The sequence below is a fragment of the Oryctolagus cuniculus genome, chromosome 18 (assembly GCF_964237555.1).
Source record: "Oryctolagus cuniculus chromosome 18, mOryCun1.1, whole genome shotgun sequence".
In the NCBI taxonomy this organism is placed as follows: domain Eukaryota; kingdom Metazoa; phylum Chordata; class Mammalia; order Lagomorpha; family Leporidae; genus Oryctolagus; species Oryctolagus cuniculus.
Genome location: NC_091449.1, coordinates 6,286,577 through 6,303,497, shown reverse-complemented (window position 1 = coordinate 6,303,497; position 16,921 = coordinate 6,286,577). Strand labels below are relative to the sequence as shown.

Sequence of the window (16,921 nt, the reverse complement as noted above, 5' to 3'; positions counted from 1 at the left end):
CAGAAAGGGAAGGGGAGGAGGGAAAGGCAGGAACTCTCATTTACTGCTTCACTCACAAAATGCCCATAGCAACCAGGCAGGGCTGGGCCGACACTAGAAACTCAAGGTCTCTGTGTGGGTGAAAGAAATCTGATTATTTAGGCCACCACTGCTGCACCCCAGGCTCTGCATTAGCAGGAAGCTGGAGTCAGGAGCCAGAGGCAGCTTTTCAACCCAGGCACTGCAATATGGGATGCAGGTATCTTTATTGTTTTAAAGATTTATTTATTTGAGAGGCAGAACTAGACAAGGAGAGACAGAGAAAGGTCTAACATCCTCTAGTAAACTCCCCAAACAGCCCCGATGGCTGGACCTATGCCAATCCGAAGCCAGGAGGCAGGAGCTTCCTCCAGGTCTCCCACATGTGTGCAGGAACTCAAACACTTGGGCCATCTTCCACTGCCCCCCAAGGCCACTTACACTGGTGTCCATATAGGATATCAGCGATGCAGGCAGAGGCTTAACCTACTTCCCCACAGTGCTGGCTCTAGGGGATGCCTACCTCAGCCTTTCTGGTAACTGAACATCTTCTCAAGACAAAGGCAAGATGAGGCAATAAGCATAATTACTTATATCATGGTTCTACATTATTCTTTGCCCTTCCTTCATAATTCAGATAATATTTTAAAACACGGAGTACTTCAAGAAACTTGGATATAAATGCTTACCTAATTAAGTATGCCCTTTCATCCTATTTATTCCTTTGTAGAGCTCCTCATAAAATGTTCATAAAAAAGGTGTATTAGATTTCAACAAAGTCATAAATAGTAGTCTTTTAAAGAAATCTCTAATAATTGAATGAAATATTTTATAACCTGAATACAGCTGGCCATTTAAAAATGTCCTGGTGCCTTTTATACCTGTCAAATAACTTATCTTGACTGGCATATTTTTGAAGTATGTAATAGAAATGGTTAATCTTGCAGAAATGGACTGTTATACCTCATAAAACCCTGATGTTCTATAGTTCTGGTGGTTGGGCAACAGACTCAGTATGTACATTACATTACAGTGATTTCATTAATGATGTGTATTTCACTGTCTAGAGAGTTGGGGAACCTGGAAAAGCCTCTGCCACACACAACTGTATGATTTCTCTTTGGTGTGGATTCTCTGATGTTGATTAATGTTTGAACTCATTATGAAGGGTTTGCTGCATTCATTGTACTTGTAAGGAGTCTCTCTATTATGGATTTTATGATGCTTTGCTAGGGCTGACTTGTAACTGAAGACTTTGTCACAATGATTACATTTGTAGGGTTTCTCTCCACTGTGAATTTTCCAATGTCTTACAAGAGTTGAATTGCAACTAAAAACCTTATCACATTCATTACATTTATAAGGTTTCTCTCCAGTATGGATTCTGTGATGCTTTGAGAGAGATGACTTGTGACTGAAGACCTTGCCACAGTCATTACATCTGTAAGGTTTCTCTCCAGTGTGAATTCTTTGATGCGTTGCAAGGTGTGAGTTGCGACTGAAAGCCTTGTCACATTCATTACATTTGTAAGGTTTCTCTCCAGTATGAATTATGTGATGTTTTGCAAGGGATGACTTGTGATTGAAGACCTTTCCACATTCATTACATTTGTAAGGTTTTTCTCCAGTGTGAATTCTTTGATGTGTTGCAAGGTTTGAATTTTGAGCAAAGACCTTACCACACTCATTACATTTGTAAGGTTTTTCTCCACTATGGGTGACCAGATGGTTATTGAGGACGGAGCGTACACTAAAGACTTTGCCACACTCATTACACTTGTAAGGTTTCTCTCCCGTATGAATTCTCCAGTGATCTGCAAGGTGTGAGTTGCGACTGAAGACCTTGCCACACTCATTACATTTGTAAGGTTTCTCTCCAGTATGAATTCTTTGATGACTTTCAAGGTATGAAATTTGACTGAAGACCTTGCCACACTCATTACATTTGTAAACTTTTTCTCTAGGATGGATTACCTGATGTCTACTAAGGCTCAGGCGTGCTCTAAATGACTTGCCACATTCATCACATTTGTAAGTTTTCTCTCCAGTGTGGATTACCTGATGGGTAAACAGGTTTGAACGATGCTGAAAGGCTTTACCACACTCATTACATTTGTAAGGTTTTTCTCTAGTGTGTGCTTTCTGCTGTTGCGTGAATAGTGAAGAACAGATGGAGTCAGTTTCACATTTACTAGAAATACAAGTTTTAGCACTAGAAGGAACCCTATACGGTGCTGAAAGTGAAGAACCATTGTTGACAGATTTCTCAACTTGATTATAATCATAAATATTCCATTTGGTTTGAAATAACTGCAATTCAGGCAGATGTGAATGAAAGCTTATTTCGAGCTGATTTTTAATAGAGTTGCTTCCTGCGATCTCTTTATCATGCTGATATTTTCTATCATTAATATATTTTGTTGTTGTCATAGGCACTCCATTGTAATTTTTTTCATCATCTCTCCCTTGGGACTCAAATGCATGGCTATGTTTCTGGATTTCTCTGAAGCACAAATCTTTGATGTCATGATGTTCATGTCTTTCCAATATCACCGAGTGAAATACTCCTGTGAAACTTTCCTCCTTTGAGGGAAATTCTTTGATCACATACTTAGAAGAGAGATCTGGAAAACATAAAGGGCCATGGGTTTCTGATTAATTATACATGGTAAATAAATAATTCCTATGAAAATATATATTACCCAAAAAGTAATGCTTATACTGAAAAGTTATAAGACTTCCCAACCATGATCTTCAGCTTTAACAAATTCAAATTAATTCCAGGAAAGTCTTGTTTCCAATATCCTATGACCAAAATACTCACATTGCACAAAGCTATGTTAGCCTCATAAGTATTTTTCCAGTGTGACCCAAAATTACACATCAACAGGCAGACAATATTTTACTCTCATAATTGAGACATACAGTTATATTTGTTGTACACAAATGTTAAAGTACTGCATAATACACTATAATAGTTAATAATCCACAGCAAAATCATATAACATTAACAAATGGTAATTCTGAGTTGTAAAACAATAATTATACTGAGAAAAACAGGAAAAATTAAACAATGTTGAAATATACATTTTTCTGGAAATCTACTATAAAACTATTCATACCCACATACACCAGGCATTTTGTGACCTTAATACATGATACATCTCAGAGATACTGCATATTACATATTGAAAAACAATGCTTCATAAATCATGAAAATTAATTAGTAAAACATCGGAGCAACCCATGATCAAATCAGGAAGCAAATAATTAGTAACCATATGACACAAAGTTAAAGTCCATGGAATTCTAAAGAATTTGCTCAAGAAAAAAAGCTATAATTGCTATTTCAGAGGTAGAATATAATATGAAAACCTGACTATACAGGGGTACTTCAAAAAGTTCATGAAGACTGGAAATGAAAGTTTTCTTTCTGTGTAAATTTTTTAAATTAATGCACAATATTTTCATAATACATATTTTCCATGAACGAAGTACTCTTATATGTTAGAACAATTCCCTTTACTCTTTAATAATCTATTTCATTGGCCACTACCTACATACAGAGAGACAGAGATCTCCAATCTGATAGTTCAATCCCCAAATGCCTGCAACTATTGGGGCTGCACCTGCCTAGTCAAAACCAGGAGTTGGGAACTCAGTCTGGGTCTTTCACATGGGTGGCATAGACTCAACTACTTGAGCCATCACCTGCTGCTTTCCACTGTGTGCTTTAGCAAGAATTTGGGGCCGGCGTCACAGCTCATTAGGCTAATCCTCTGCCTGTGGCACTGGCACCCTGGATTCTAGTCCTGGTCGGGGTGCCTGATTCTGTCCGGTTGCTCCTCTTCCAGTCCAGCTCTCTGCTGTGGCCCGGGAAGGCAGTGGAGGATGGCCCAAGTAGTTGGGCCCTGCACTTGCCTGGGAGACCAGGAGAAGCACCTGGCTCCTGGCTTCGGATCAGCATGGTGGGCTGGCTGCAGCATGCCGGCCGCAGCGGCCATTGGGGGATAAACCAACGGAAAAGGAAGACCTTCCTCTCTGTCTCTCTCTCTCTCACTGTCCACTCTGTCAAAAAAAAAAAAAAAAAAAAAAAAAAAAAAAAAAAAAAAAAAAGAATTTGGAAGGAAAGGAGAGCAGCCGGATTTGATCCAGGCACTGTGATTTGGGATGTGAGCATCCCAAGCAATGGCTTGTCCTGCTGTGCCACAAACTGCACCTTAGATATGTTTTTTTTTTTTTTTTAAAGATTTATTTATTTATTTGAAAGGCAGAGTTATATATAGAGAAGAGGAAACAGAGAAAATGAGAGAGATATCTTCTGTCTGCTGGTTCATGCCCTAAAGGGCTGCAATGGCCAGGTCAAAGTCAGGGGCCAGGAACTCCAAGTACTTGGGCCATCTTCTACTGCTTTCCCAGGCACATTGGCAGGGAGCTGGCTCAGAAGAGGAGCAGCTGGGACTTGAACCAGTGCTAATATGGGATGTCAGCATCACAGGCAGTGGCTTAGCCCACTGTGACACAACTCTTGCCCTAACAACTTGTTCTTTTTTATTTTTATTTTTTTATTTTTGACAGGCAGAGTGGACAGTGAGAGAGAAAGAGACAGAGAGAAAGGTCTTCCTTTTCCATTGGTTTACCCCACAATGGCTGCTGCAGCTGGCACGCTGTGGCCGGCACATGGTGCTGATCCAAAGCCAGGAGCCAGGTGCTTCTCCTGGTCTCCCATGCGAGTGCAGGGCCCAAGTACTTGGGCCATCCTCCACTGCCCTCCCGGGCCACAGCAGAGAGCTGGACTGAAAGAGGAGCAACCGGGACAGAATCCAGTGCCCCGACCGGGACTAGAACCCAGGGTGCTGGCGCCGCAGGCGGAGGATTAGCCTATTGAGCTGCGGTGCTGGCTGACAACTTGTTCTTAAGCACATTTGTCCATCCAGGTGATACACAGAACTTATCACAACAAATGCAAGAGGATGGAAAGAAACACCTCAAGGATGTAAAAAAATATGAGCTGTGTTTTCAATAGTGTTATTTAGCAATCACTTTTTGGATAATGCTGAGTCATTTCCTCTTGCACATATTGATTTATACACTTGTTGCTCCCCCTCTTCGCGGAGGAACGACACAGGACCCTGCACTGTTCTTTTGTCTGCTCGGCCCTTCCCGGGTTTGCTGCTGGTCCTTCCCGGGTTGGCTGCTGGTCCTTCCCGGGTTGGCTGCTGATCCCTCCACCTCCGTGGAGGGGCGGCTCTCCCTGCCACTTTCCCCACTTCCGCGGGGGAGCGGCACACCACCGGCCGGCTCTCTTGGGGGCTGCTCAGATGTTATCCGGATGTTCCTGGTGCATGTTGTCTCTCTCCTCCTTTATAGTCCTCTTCCACCAATCCCAACTCTGCTACCCACACGCCGAGCACGCTGCTCTCCTCCAATCAGGGGCAAGATCAGCTCCTGCAGCTCATCAGTCAAGTTGGCGAGAGGCAGCTGCATAGAAGTTGTTTACTCCCTTTCAGCGCCATATTGTGGGAAAGCAGATGCATAGAATAAGTCTTAATTCCAGTAACTTAGTCTAGTCCGAGTTGCTCCCCACATACACTGACCTTTAAAAAATTGTCTTGTGGATGAATAAGGTCTTGCCTAGCATAACAGTGTGAGGCTGAAGCTGTGTATGGAAATTGGGATGTTCAAGAGTAAAAGAACACACCAGGGTGTGAATGCATGGACCACTCAGATCAAAGCACCACGTCAGGAATGGCTGACAGTGGAAGAAGAGTGGATGGCAGGGAGTCGTCAGCAGGTGGCAGCAGAGTCTGTGCATGCTAGAAACATAATGGTGGTTTAACAGTTAGAATCTTTCAGAGAAAGGGAGGAGAGAACCTCCACGTTGACTATGACCTTGTCTAAACAAGATAAGAATCGAAGAACTCAGAGGGCTTCCATAGCCTTGGAAACTCATGACTGGAGCATAGGGAGATTACTGATGCCATAGACAGGAGTGTCAATTGGTAAAGTCTACAACAGGAGTCACTGTGCACTTACTCCTCATGTAGGATCTCTGTCCTTAATGTGCTGTGCATTGAGATTTAATGCTATAACGAGTACTCAAACAATATATTTCACTTTGTGTTTCTATGGGGGTGCAAACTGTTGAAATCTTTACTTAATGTATACTAAACTGATCCTCTGTAAAAAAAAAAAAAAGAAAGAAATTATCAATTCCCAACTTGACTCTCACTGGGATTAAACATGACAATAGGTCTGATCTGATTTCATCATCATTTTAAAAAAAATCATCTATTATTTTTCACTTTATGTTTCTGTGTGGGAGCAAACTGTTGAAATCCTTACTTAATGTATACTAAGCTGATCTTCTGTATATTAAGATAATCGAAAATGAATCTTGATGTGAATGGAAGGGGAGAGGGAGTGGGAAAGGGGAGGGTTGTGGGTGGGAGGGACGGCATGGGGGGGAAGCCATTGTAATCCATAAATCGTACTTTGGAAATTTATATTCATTAAATAAAAGTTAAAAAAAAAACAGAATCTTGATCTTAGAAGGAAAGACAAACTGATTTAGCAAGCAGCATAATACTGACCCATTCTTAAATATGGAAATTATACTATGGGCAGAGGACAAGAGTGGAAGAGATCCAAAAGGGAGGCAGTATGATGACACAGAAAGAAAGCAATTTTATGTTTTTAAAATATTTGCAATGAAATGTATCAAATGAATGTCCCAAGATTTCTATTTCCAGGCATATTTTCAACAAAATCCTACATAAAGATTCCTGAGGAGATGTGCATGAATATTCTCAGGAGACTCTGGAAGCAAAAACCTGGAAATGGCTAAGAAGAGGGGAGTGGATGTTTTGAGTCTTGGCTACTTTGCACTTCTGATTCAGCTTGCTAGCTTTCTTTTTTTAAGATTTATTTATTTAGTTGTTGGAAAGGCAGAGTGACAGAGAGAAAGGGAGTGACAGAGAAAAAAGTAGAAAGAGTTTCCAGTCACTAGTTCAATCCCCTAATGCTCACAACAGCTGGGACTAAGCCAGGTGGAAACCAGGAGCTAGGACTTCATAAAGTTTCTCCTGGGTAGCAGAGACCTGGATAGAGTTCCTGTCCCCTAGTTTGGGCCTGTTCCTGCCCCAACTATTGCTGGCATTTGAGGAATGAACCAAAGGATGGAAGACCTCTTTCTCTGTTTCTCCCTCTCTCTGCCTTTCAAGTAAATAAATCTTAAAAACAAACAAACAAAAAACCTATAAAGGGGCTGGTATTGTACCAAAGAAGGTTAAGCTGTTGCTTACAATGATGGCATCCTATAAGGCTGCTGGTTTGTGTCTTGGCTGCTCTACTTCTGATCCAGCTCCTGCTAATGGCCTGGAGAAAGCAGTAGAAGGTGGCCCAAGTACTTGGGCCCCTGCCACCTGTGTGGGAGACCCAGAAGAAGCTCCTGGGTCTGGACTTCAGCGTGGCACAGCTCCGGCCATTGCAGCCATCTGGGGAGTGAACCAGCAAATGGAAGATCTCTGTCTCTTCCCCTCTCTCTATAACTCTTCAATCAATCAATAAAAACTTTAAATTTTTTTTTTTTTTAAAAGCAGGTACCAAGTCAAGTGATACAGAAGTAATAAGAATAATTAAGACTAAATACTCAACAAGTTCTGGAGTTTATATAGGTTTTTGAGTAACTCCACTTGAACCAAATAAATCAAGTCACTCCTTAAAACAGTATTCCATACAATGCAGTTATAAAACAAAGAATATTAAGAGTGTAATAAAAAATTAAAATGGGGCCAGCTGAAGTAACACCTTGACAGTAGGGACTCCATTTTGGAGCACCTGAGACTCCATCCTGGGCAGGCAAATGCCCATCCCCCACAGTGAGACTCTGGTCTGAAACTATGATCTAAAACTCTCAGACAATGGCAGTTCATTGCATCACACTTGCCAACCTGCATCACACTTGGCAAAACATAGAAACCCCCTAGCATGATTGCTCAAGCATGGAAGTGGATAGGCTGCACTTGGGTTATGATAAAAATGGAATTTGTCTATGATTTAACCCAATACCTGGGTTAATGTCAGGATTATAATTGAAATTGTTAAGATTATAACTGGTATTGTTAAGATTATAATTGATACTAGTTTCCCGTAGGTTTTAGGTTAGCTTGACCCTGGTAACCATGTATTCCCCTCCCAATTTTGTGGTTTTTGCCTTTAAAAATCCTGTTGCTTTGGGCTTCAGGGTCAAGAGTTTTTTGGGGCATGAGTCTGTTCTCCATTGCCGGCAATAAAAGACTGTCAAATTTTATCAATGTGTGGTGCTCCTGTTTGCACTCACTCAGGTACAACACAGCATTTTGGCATAGTGGTAAAGCCATTCTCGGTGATGCCAGTATCCCATATGGGTGCCAGTTCGAGTTCTGGCTGCTCCACTTTGAATCCAGGTCCCGTTAATGTGCCTGGGAAAGCACTGAAAGTTGGCACAAGTACTTGGGCCCCTGCAGCCATGTGGGAGACCCAGATGAAGTTCCTGGCTCCAGCCTGGCCCAGCCTCAGTCATTGTAGACATTTGGGGAATGAACTGTGTGTGTGTGCATGTGTGTGTGTGTGTGTCCCCTTCTCTGTAACTCTGCTGTTCAAATAAATAAATTAAAAAAAAAAAAAAAAAAAGAAGACAAAACTGGGGTAACTATTCTTTTAGTGATTAAGCCACCACTTAGGACACCCACATCTCATATCAGCTCCAAGTGGTTGGGTTCCTGTCACTCTGAGTGATTGGATTGAGACCCTGGATTGAGTTCCCTCCAGCTGTCAGTGTAGGCCTTATCAAATTATTTATTTGGTATTTGGGGAATGAATTACCAGATAGAAGCTCTTAATGTTTGTCTCTTAAAAAAAAAAAAAAGAAAAGAAACTGATGATTAAATTCATTTATAACAAATGGAAATGGACAAAGTGGAAATAACAGTGGCTTAAACTAATGACAGTATAAGCTCCCTCTCAGATGGGTCAAATCATATTTGGAGTTTTGAGCCTGCAACAAATTGAGCAAAGGATTTTTACTGTCAAATAAAGATTTGCTGGGGCCGGGGTGCTGTGGCATAGTGGGTAAAGCCACCACCTGTGGTGCTGGCATCCCATATGAGCGCTGGTTTGAGTCCCGGATGTTCCACTAGCATCTGATCTAGCTCTTTGCTATGGCCTGGGAAAGCAGTAGAAGATGGACTAAGTCCTTGGGTTCCTGCACCCCCATGGGAGACCTGGACCCAGAAGAAGCTTCTGGCTTTGGATTGGTTCAGCTCTGGCCATCGCGGCCAATTGGGAAGTGAACCAGTGGATGGAAGACCCCTCTCTCTTTCTCTCTCTCTGCCTCTCCTCCTCTCTCTGTGTAACTCTGACTTTCAAATAAATAAATAAATAAATCTTTAAAAAATAAAATAAAGATTTGTTGATGAGAAGGAACAAGTGTGACACCAGGATAAAAATAATGTGGCACAAGCAAAAGATTAATCAAAAGCCTCATAATCGGAGGCTGCAAATTTGAACAATATTCTCTATGGGATAAATTCCCACACCAGGAATTGTTGGCTCAAGAGATGATTATTAGCATATGCAATCAACTTTGTCAACATATCCTTAAGGGATTCACTTTTGTGACACCTGTCAAAAACTAGAATGAGAAGTAGAAATAACTGTCATTCAGGCTATCCTGACATTTTCTAATTCACTGTCTTGGCAGATGCTGACAACTTCAAGGAGCACCTCTGTATGTCACTGGATGACAGTCACACATATTAGTCAAACTGTTCTCTTCCACAAATTTTCTAACACCACATAAACCCACTCTAAGGAAGAGTCCACAGAAGCTGGGCATAACCTAATGGTGGGTTATCACAGCATAGCAGAGGACAAATCAGACCCCAGGGGTGTGTACAGAAAAAACAAGGTTCAGAGGGAAAAACCACACCAATAGTAACAGAATAGGAAATCAAAAACAACCAAGATTTTGCTGCATTCCCACACTTGGTAGAACAGTGGAAAAGAGAGAAAAATACATCACAAGGGGGTCTGATTTTGAAGGATATCAATACAGGGCTCTGTGCTCTGCCCAGACCCTACAGGTGGGAGCCTGAAAGAATAAGATATGCCCCTGATGTAGCACAAGGAATCACAGAGGGAACCTTTCTGTTGACTAAAAAAATCCACTGTCTGCAACTGACTTTTCTTTTAATATTTAGTAATTTTATTTATTTGAAAGGCAAGGAGACAGAGAAAGAGTGAGACACACAGAGACTTCCCTTCTGTGGATTCTCTCTCCAAATGCCCACAAACCTGGGGCATTTGAGCCACAATGAAGTTGAAAGCCAGGAATTCAATGTTGGTGGCAGGGACCCAACTACTTGAGCCATCATCTGCTGCCTTCCAGCAGGAAGCTTGAATCTGGATCAGAGCTAGGACTTGAACTCAAGCACTCTAAGATACAGGCATCCCAAGCAACGTTACAACCACCACACCAAATGCCCACTGTGTGTTGTCTGTTTTTATAGTCTTCATAAATAACCATCTTAGAAAATCCAGCCCACTCCCATGATACACACTGGCATGAAACGTGGCAAAAGCAGAAGAAATGGCTGAGGGACCTGCAAACAATTTTTGGGGCCCCAGGTGCAGGGGAGAAGCAGGCAGTATTTCCCATGTCCTTACTAGGTCTTCCAAGGGAAGGAGATGGGATGGAACACTGAAGAATGCAGGCATCAGGCCCGTGGAGGCCTCAGTGCTGACCTGCACATACTGAGAACCGAGGATCAGATGGAATTGTACGGAAGATGAGACCGGGGAGAAGGAGAAGCTTGTCAAGCAGATGTGCCTATACCTCTGAGAGAGCTCTCAGATGCCAGGTCACAGAGTGCCCACTACAAGGACTCAGCATTTGTTTCCACTGCACCATGGAGGGTCAAAGCATAAACTTTTCCATGTGTAAAGAACAAAGGTGGTAAGTTGAAGAAGTTTAAAATTTCCTATGTGAGCTCACAAGAGATACATTTTTGCCATTTCACAGAACTCACACTTGCAGAAAGCTTCCCAAAAACTACTGAATGGTGCTACTGACACCCCTGCTCTTTCAAACTCTTACCTGGCCACACCTCTGACACATTCCCACCCATCTGGTTTTCTGGCTATTTTTACTTGGCTTTCCATAGTACAGGGCTCTCTCCCTTGCTCCAAACACAGAGATAACATTCAGCTCAGGAAGAGACTTTCTTGCTTAAAAAATGAAAGGAATATGAAGTGCTGTGTATTTTCCAGTATCCCAGTCCTTTTGGTGAGCACAGAGGAAACTACAGACGGATCCAAGAAAATATTTCATAAACTCATCCATCGATCTCCTGCTCTGAACGCTTAGGGAACACAGCAAGACACAGGTCAATAGCTATCTTCTAAAAACTAAAGAATCAAAAGTACAGGAGTAGAAAACACAACATTGGGTATTTTTAAAGTTGGCCATAAGGTTTTACATACACTGCAGCTCTGGAATCACCCAATGATGTTTAATAACGGGGATATAACTTCCTAAGAAAGGGAACAATTAAAGCCCTGATACCATATCAAGAAGTTTTTCAGCACATTTGAGCCAATGCAGGGCCTCCCAAGAGGAAAAGGAAAGGAAAATGCACAGACACACAAGGGTGGCTCCTGACTTTTGGAAAAGTCGTCCTTACCCAGGGAGAGCAGGTTCCTGTAGTTCTCCAGCATCACATCCCTGTATAAAGCCTTCTGAGCAGGGTCCAGGCATTTCCACTCCTCCTGAGAAAAATCTATCGTCACATCCCTCAATGTCAGAGGGCCCTGAAATGAAAACCATGTATCATCAAGGGGGTTTAGGGAGAGCTAGCCTCTTCACAGCAGGTAATAAAAGACAGCTATCAATATTTAATCAAGTGAAGGAAGTGTTCTGAGAGATACTTGTTAAAGTATTTCTAAGCAAGTTACCCCTCCCTAATAACATTTTATTACACTTTTTCAAAAGAACCTATAATATTCTCTAAATCACAGAAAATTCCTCATTTTTGTGGACAACACAAGAAATATACACATAAAACTTCCATATAGGGTCACCTCTATGGTAGTGTTAGATATTATGCTTGACCCACCAAGTGATTTTGTTTTGAGATGAGCCACAATATGAGTGGTATCTTCAGAGATAACAAAGTCCAATGGCCAGAGTCAAATCTGTGATGAAGACAGCAACAGTAACGACCAAAGCTTCTGAACACATAAACTTGCCTCAGGTCAAAGAGCTAAAATAACAGAGCAAACACCTGAACCTACTGTCTGAGAATTAGAAATGGAACTGAACAGTTAATTAACAGGCACAGCATCAAAAGGAAATTGACAGAGGAATATCTAATGGACATGATGTGAATCTAATTCTAGGATAAGAACACAGAACATTATCACAGGGGTGGTGTCTGGTCGAGCAGTGAAGTCAGTTGAGATGACCACATCCAGTATCAGAGGACTTGAGTTCCTGGGAGCTCCCAAGTCTAGTTTCCTAATAGAGATACTGTGGGGCAGCAGACAATGACTCAAGTTTTTGGGTCCCTGCAACCCTTGTGGGAGACTCACACTGAATTTCCAGGCCTGGCCCTGGCCTGCCCAGCTCCAGCTGTTGAGGATATTCAGGGAATGAGCCAATGATAGGAGCTGTTTGTCTCCCTCTGTCTTTCAAATAAATTCACTTTATGCACATACATTTGCATGGACATAATTCATTACTATTCTTTTTTTTTTTTAATTTTTTTTTTGACAGGCAGAGTTAAGATAGTGAGAGAGAGACAGAGAGAAAGGTCTTCCGTCCGTTGGTTCACCCCCCAAATGGCTGCTACAGCTGGTGCACTGCGCCAATCCGAAGCCAGGAGCCAGGTGCTTCTTCCTGGTCTCCCATGCGGGTGCAGGGCCCAAGCAACCGGGACAGAACCAGCGCTCCAACCGGGACTAGAATCCGGGGTGCTGGCACCACAGGCAGAGGATTAGCCTAGTGAGCTGCGGCGCCGGCCCATTACTATTCTTAATACAATTAACTTGTTAAGATTGTGTGGAATGAATTTAATGCCATGAAAAATAAAATTTTGGCCAGCGCCGTGGCTCAATAGGCTAATCCTCCACCTAGCGGCACCAGCACACCGGGTTCTAGTCCTGGTCGGGGTGCCGGATTCTGTCCCGGTTGCCCCTCTTCCAGGCCAGCTCTCTGCTGTGGCCCGGGAAGGCAGTGGAGGATGGCCCAAGTGCTAGGCCCTGCACCCCATGGGAGACCAGGATAAGCACCTGGCTCCTGCTTTTGGATCAGCGCGGTGTGCGGGCCACAGCGCGCCAGCCGTGGCGGCCACTGGAGGGTGAACTAACAGCAAAAAGGAAGACCTTTCTCTCTGTCTCTCTCTCTCTCACTATCCATTCTGCCTGTCAAAAAAAAAAAAAAAAAAAAAATTCAACTGTTACAAAATATAATCACGATGTGTCTTTGATAAAAACTATATGCCTATATATCCATGTGATCATGTGTACTAATCACAAATACATTTAAATGAACTGAAATAAGCTAAGTTGTTTCTCAATAAATTTTTCAATTTCTTTCATCAGTATAGCTGCTGTTTTTTCATCAGTTTCATTGTCAGCACATTTTGGGACAAGGGGCCTGCGTTGTGGCACAGCAGGTTAAACTGTGGCCTGTGATGCCAGCATCCCAAATGAGCGCTAGCTGGAGTCATGTCTGCTCCACTCAGATACAGCTCCCTGCAAATGTGCCTAGGAAAGCAGCAGACTATGGCTCAAATACTTGGATCCCTGCTACTCATGTGGGAAACCCAGATGGAGTTCCACGCTCCTAACTTTAGTCTGGCCCAGCTCTGGCCATTGCAGCCATTTGGGGAGTGAACCAGCAATGGAAAACCTCTCTTGGGGCTGGCACTGTGGCACAGTGGGTAAAGCCACCTGCAGCACTGGCATCTCACGTGTGTGCCTGTTCCAGTCTCAGCTGCTCCACTTCCAATCTTGCTCCCTGTTAATGAGCCTGGGAAAGCAGCAGAAGATGGTCCAAGTAGTGAGGCTTCTGCACCCATGTAGGAGACCTGGAAGAAGCTCCTGTCTCCTGACTGGCCTAGCTCTCGCCATTGCGGTCATTTGGGGAGTGAACTAATGGATGGAAGCTCTCTCTCTGCCTTTCAACTAAATAAATAAATCTTAAAAAAAAAAAAAATACAAGGGCAGGTATTTGATATTTAATGGGCAATCCCTCACTGCCTTTCAAATAAATTAAATTAATAAATGGAACTTTTAAAAAACTTTATTTATTTGAGACGCAGTTACAGAGAGAGGGAGAGACAAAGAGAGGTTTTCCACCCATTGGTTCACTCTCCAAATGGATGCAATGGCTGAAGCTAAGCCAAGATGAAGCCAGGAGCCAGGAGCTTCTTCCAGGTCTCCCAGTTGGGTGCAGAGGCCCAAGCACGTGGGCCATCTTCTACTGCTTTCCCAGGCCATTAGCAGAGAGCTGGATGGGAAGTGGAGCAGGTGGCATCCAAATCGATGACAGCACCACAGGTGGAGGCTTAACCTTCTATGCCACAGCTCCAGCCCCTGAATAGAACTTTGAAAAAATAATTACTTTTATCCATAATTCATAAATCCTAATTCATAAATGTAAGCCTTAATAAGAACCAAATAGAGTTTACTACTTATTTGATTCATAATAAAATGGTGACACAAAATTTTAAAAATCATTAGTATTATATATCAATTTAATAGAGAAAAATTACAAAACATGCCCCACAAAAGGAGATAATTGAAGAAGTTATTGGATAATTAAAAATCAGGCCAACAATTACATTTGGGGGAAAAAGCAAACAGATACTAAAGAACACTTCTTTGCACCAGTCTAGAGGAACTGACAGGTTATACAGATGCGGCCTCTTCACAATCCCTGCTGCCCAACGCGCTGACACGGGGAGGCCCTCACCCCGTCTCCAGTCCAGGCCTGGGTGTGAGCCCCTCCCAATGAAGCCTCTGCACAAGTTGCACTGGGCCACTGTGAGAGGAAATCCGGGAGGAGAGGAGAGGGACTGAGGGAAGGCCTGGGGAGTGTGAGCTCCCGTGTCAGGCAGGGTCAGGGTCAGGGTCAGGGTCAGGAACTCTAAGGCAGCTCGGAAAGGGCCCACACACAGAACAACCGATTGAGAGCGGCTTTACCTGGGGGAGGCTCATCCCTGACGCCTTTCGCTCTGCCCGCCTGGTTTCTAAGTCTTTAGAAGTCGACCCTGAAGGTTGAAAACATGCAGTTTAGTGCATACAATCAACCCAACCCCCTGCTTCACTGTGCCAGGGACCTCATGCCGCGGACAGCCGGCTCTCCACGGCCCTCCACAGCCCTCCACAGCAGGGGCACCGCAGGGCAGAGAGCTCCTACACCACGACCAGCCACTGAGCCTTCAGAACCGGCTCCCCCAGGGGACGCCCACCCCCATGCTGAGCACTGCCGGGCTGGGCTGGACCAAGCTCCTCCTCTGGGCGCAGACCCAGGCCTGAGCCCACCACGCTCCGGTCGTGGGCTGATCTCAGCCCTCAGACACGGAGCACTCAGGATCATGGGTGCTGGGTACAGATCAGGATGAACTTCACAAATGACGTGATTATTACTGAGGCAGGGCCCCGACCTATGTGAACGGGACTCTCTGGTTACAAGGGAACAAAAAAGGTGTCTGCAAAGTGCTCCCGCATCACAACGGCGAGTCAGGGCTGCGTCACCCGCCTCCCGCCCCTCTATTTTTTTTTTTTTTTTTGTTCAACTTCTCAAGATTGCTTTCCTCTCAACGTCTCTCTCCGCCCTCGGCTGCCTCCTGGCCTGTTCTTTCTCTTCGGTTTGGCAACCCCCGCGGCCGTGCCCAGCTTCGCCCCTTCTCCACGCCGCGGGGGTTGTCTTCTCAGTCGCTCTCCGACCCGCTTCGCCCGCACGTCCACGACGACGGGGGCGGGACAGCATGTCCGCTGCCCCAGGGGTGCGCACTTCCCCGGGGTGCGGGGTGGGAGTCGGGGTCGCAGCCCCGCGGCCGCCAGGCGAGGAGCCGGCCTGAGGAGCGCGGGACGCGAGGGCCAGGCGCAGGCAGCGAGCGCGGCCTTCCGCGGACGCGGGCGGCCTCTCAGGCCGGCGTCCGGATTTACTTCACGCGGATGGACGGTGCCGGGGTCTGGAGGTCTGAGTGGTGGCCCCCTCCCCCCGATCCCAGAAACAGAACCGCCGGGGGGCCGCGAAGCCGAGCCTGAATCGACAGACAGGGAAACTCACGCACCGCGACGCAACCGTCACTCCGCGACATCTGCTTCCGGGTCTGGAGCGAGCCGCGCATGCCCAGAGAAGAGCCCAGGCTCCCGGAGGCGGGGTCTGGGCGCGGCGGGACGGGCGGGGGCGGGACTTGGGAGAGGCGGGACGGGCTTGGCTTATGGGGCGGGGCTTTGGGAGGCGGGGCCTGCGCTTCCCTTCTCCTAGTTCTCTGTGAACTTGAGGTTTTTTGCACTGGAAAACTGGGTCATTTTCGGGTTCTCTGACCTGCGTTGCTTCTTACCCGGTTTAAGTTAAATCTTCAATTTTGAGGTAAAAACTTAGCAATGTCTGTCCCTCTTATACTGGAAACAAAGATGTTTTCCTCTTAACAAGGTTGAAAATTGTGTAAGTGAAAGAAATTTTATTGTTAATTTATTTTATTTTAAAATCTAATAATTTGTAAAACATTTTATCACATCCATTTCAAATGTTGACATTAAATATAAATACTATTTTTGCTTTTTTATGATTTATTTGAAAGGCAGAAATGCAGAGAGAGAGAAGGAGAGAGATCTTCCATCTGTTGGT

General features: G+C 44.3%; 1 protein-coding gene across 4 annotated transcripts; it reads right to left on the bottom strand.

Annotated features, from left to right (window-relative positions):
- Positions 1–243: 243 nt before the first annotated feature.
- On the bottom strand, positions 244–16,451 carry LOC100356847 (zinc finger protein 347). Of its 4 annotated transcripts, XM_070062947.1 has the most exons (5): positions 16,362–16,415; positions 15,265–15,332; positions 12,174–12,252; positions 11,742–11,868; positions 244–2,642 (listed from the first exon to the last, which is right to left on the bottom strand). In XM_070062947.1, the coding sequence occupies exons 4-5, from the start codon at positions 11,773–11,775 to the stop codon at positions 1,075–1,077; spliced, it is 1,602 nt and encodes a 533-aa protein (XP_069919048.1). In that variant the 5' UTR covers positions 11,776–11,868; positions 12,174–12,252; positions 15,265–15,332; positions 16,362–16,415; the 3' UTR covers positions 244–1,074. The 4 variants fall into 4 exon arrangements, with proteins under 4 accessions (XP_069919048.1, XP_069919046.1, XP_069919047.1 ...); XM_070062945.1 differs by lacking the exon at positions 12,174–12,252 and having other exon boundaries at positions 16,362–16,451; XM_070062946.1 differs by lacking the exons at positions 12,174–12,252; positions 16,362–16,415 and adding an exon at positions 15,881–16,353 and having other exon boundaries at positions 15,265–15,334.
- Between the last annotated feature and the right edge of the window lie 470 nt (positions 16,452–16,921).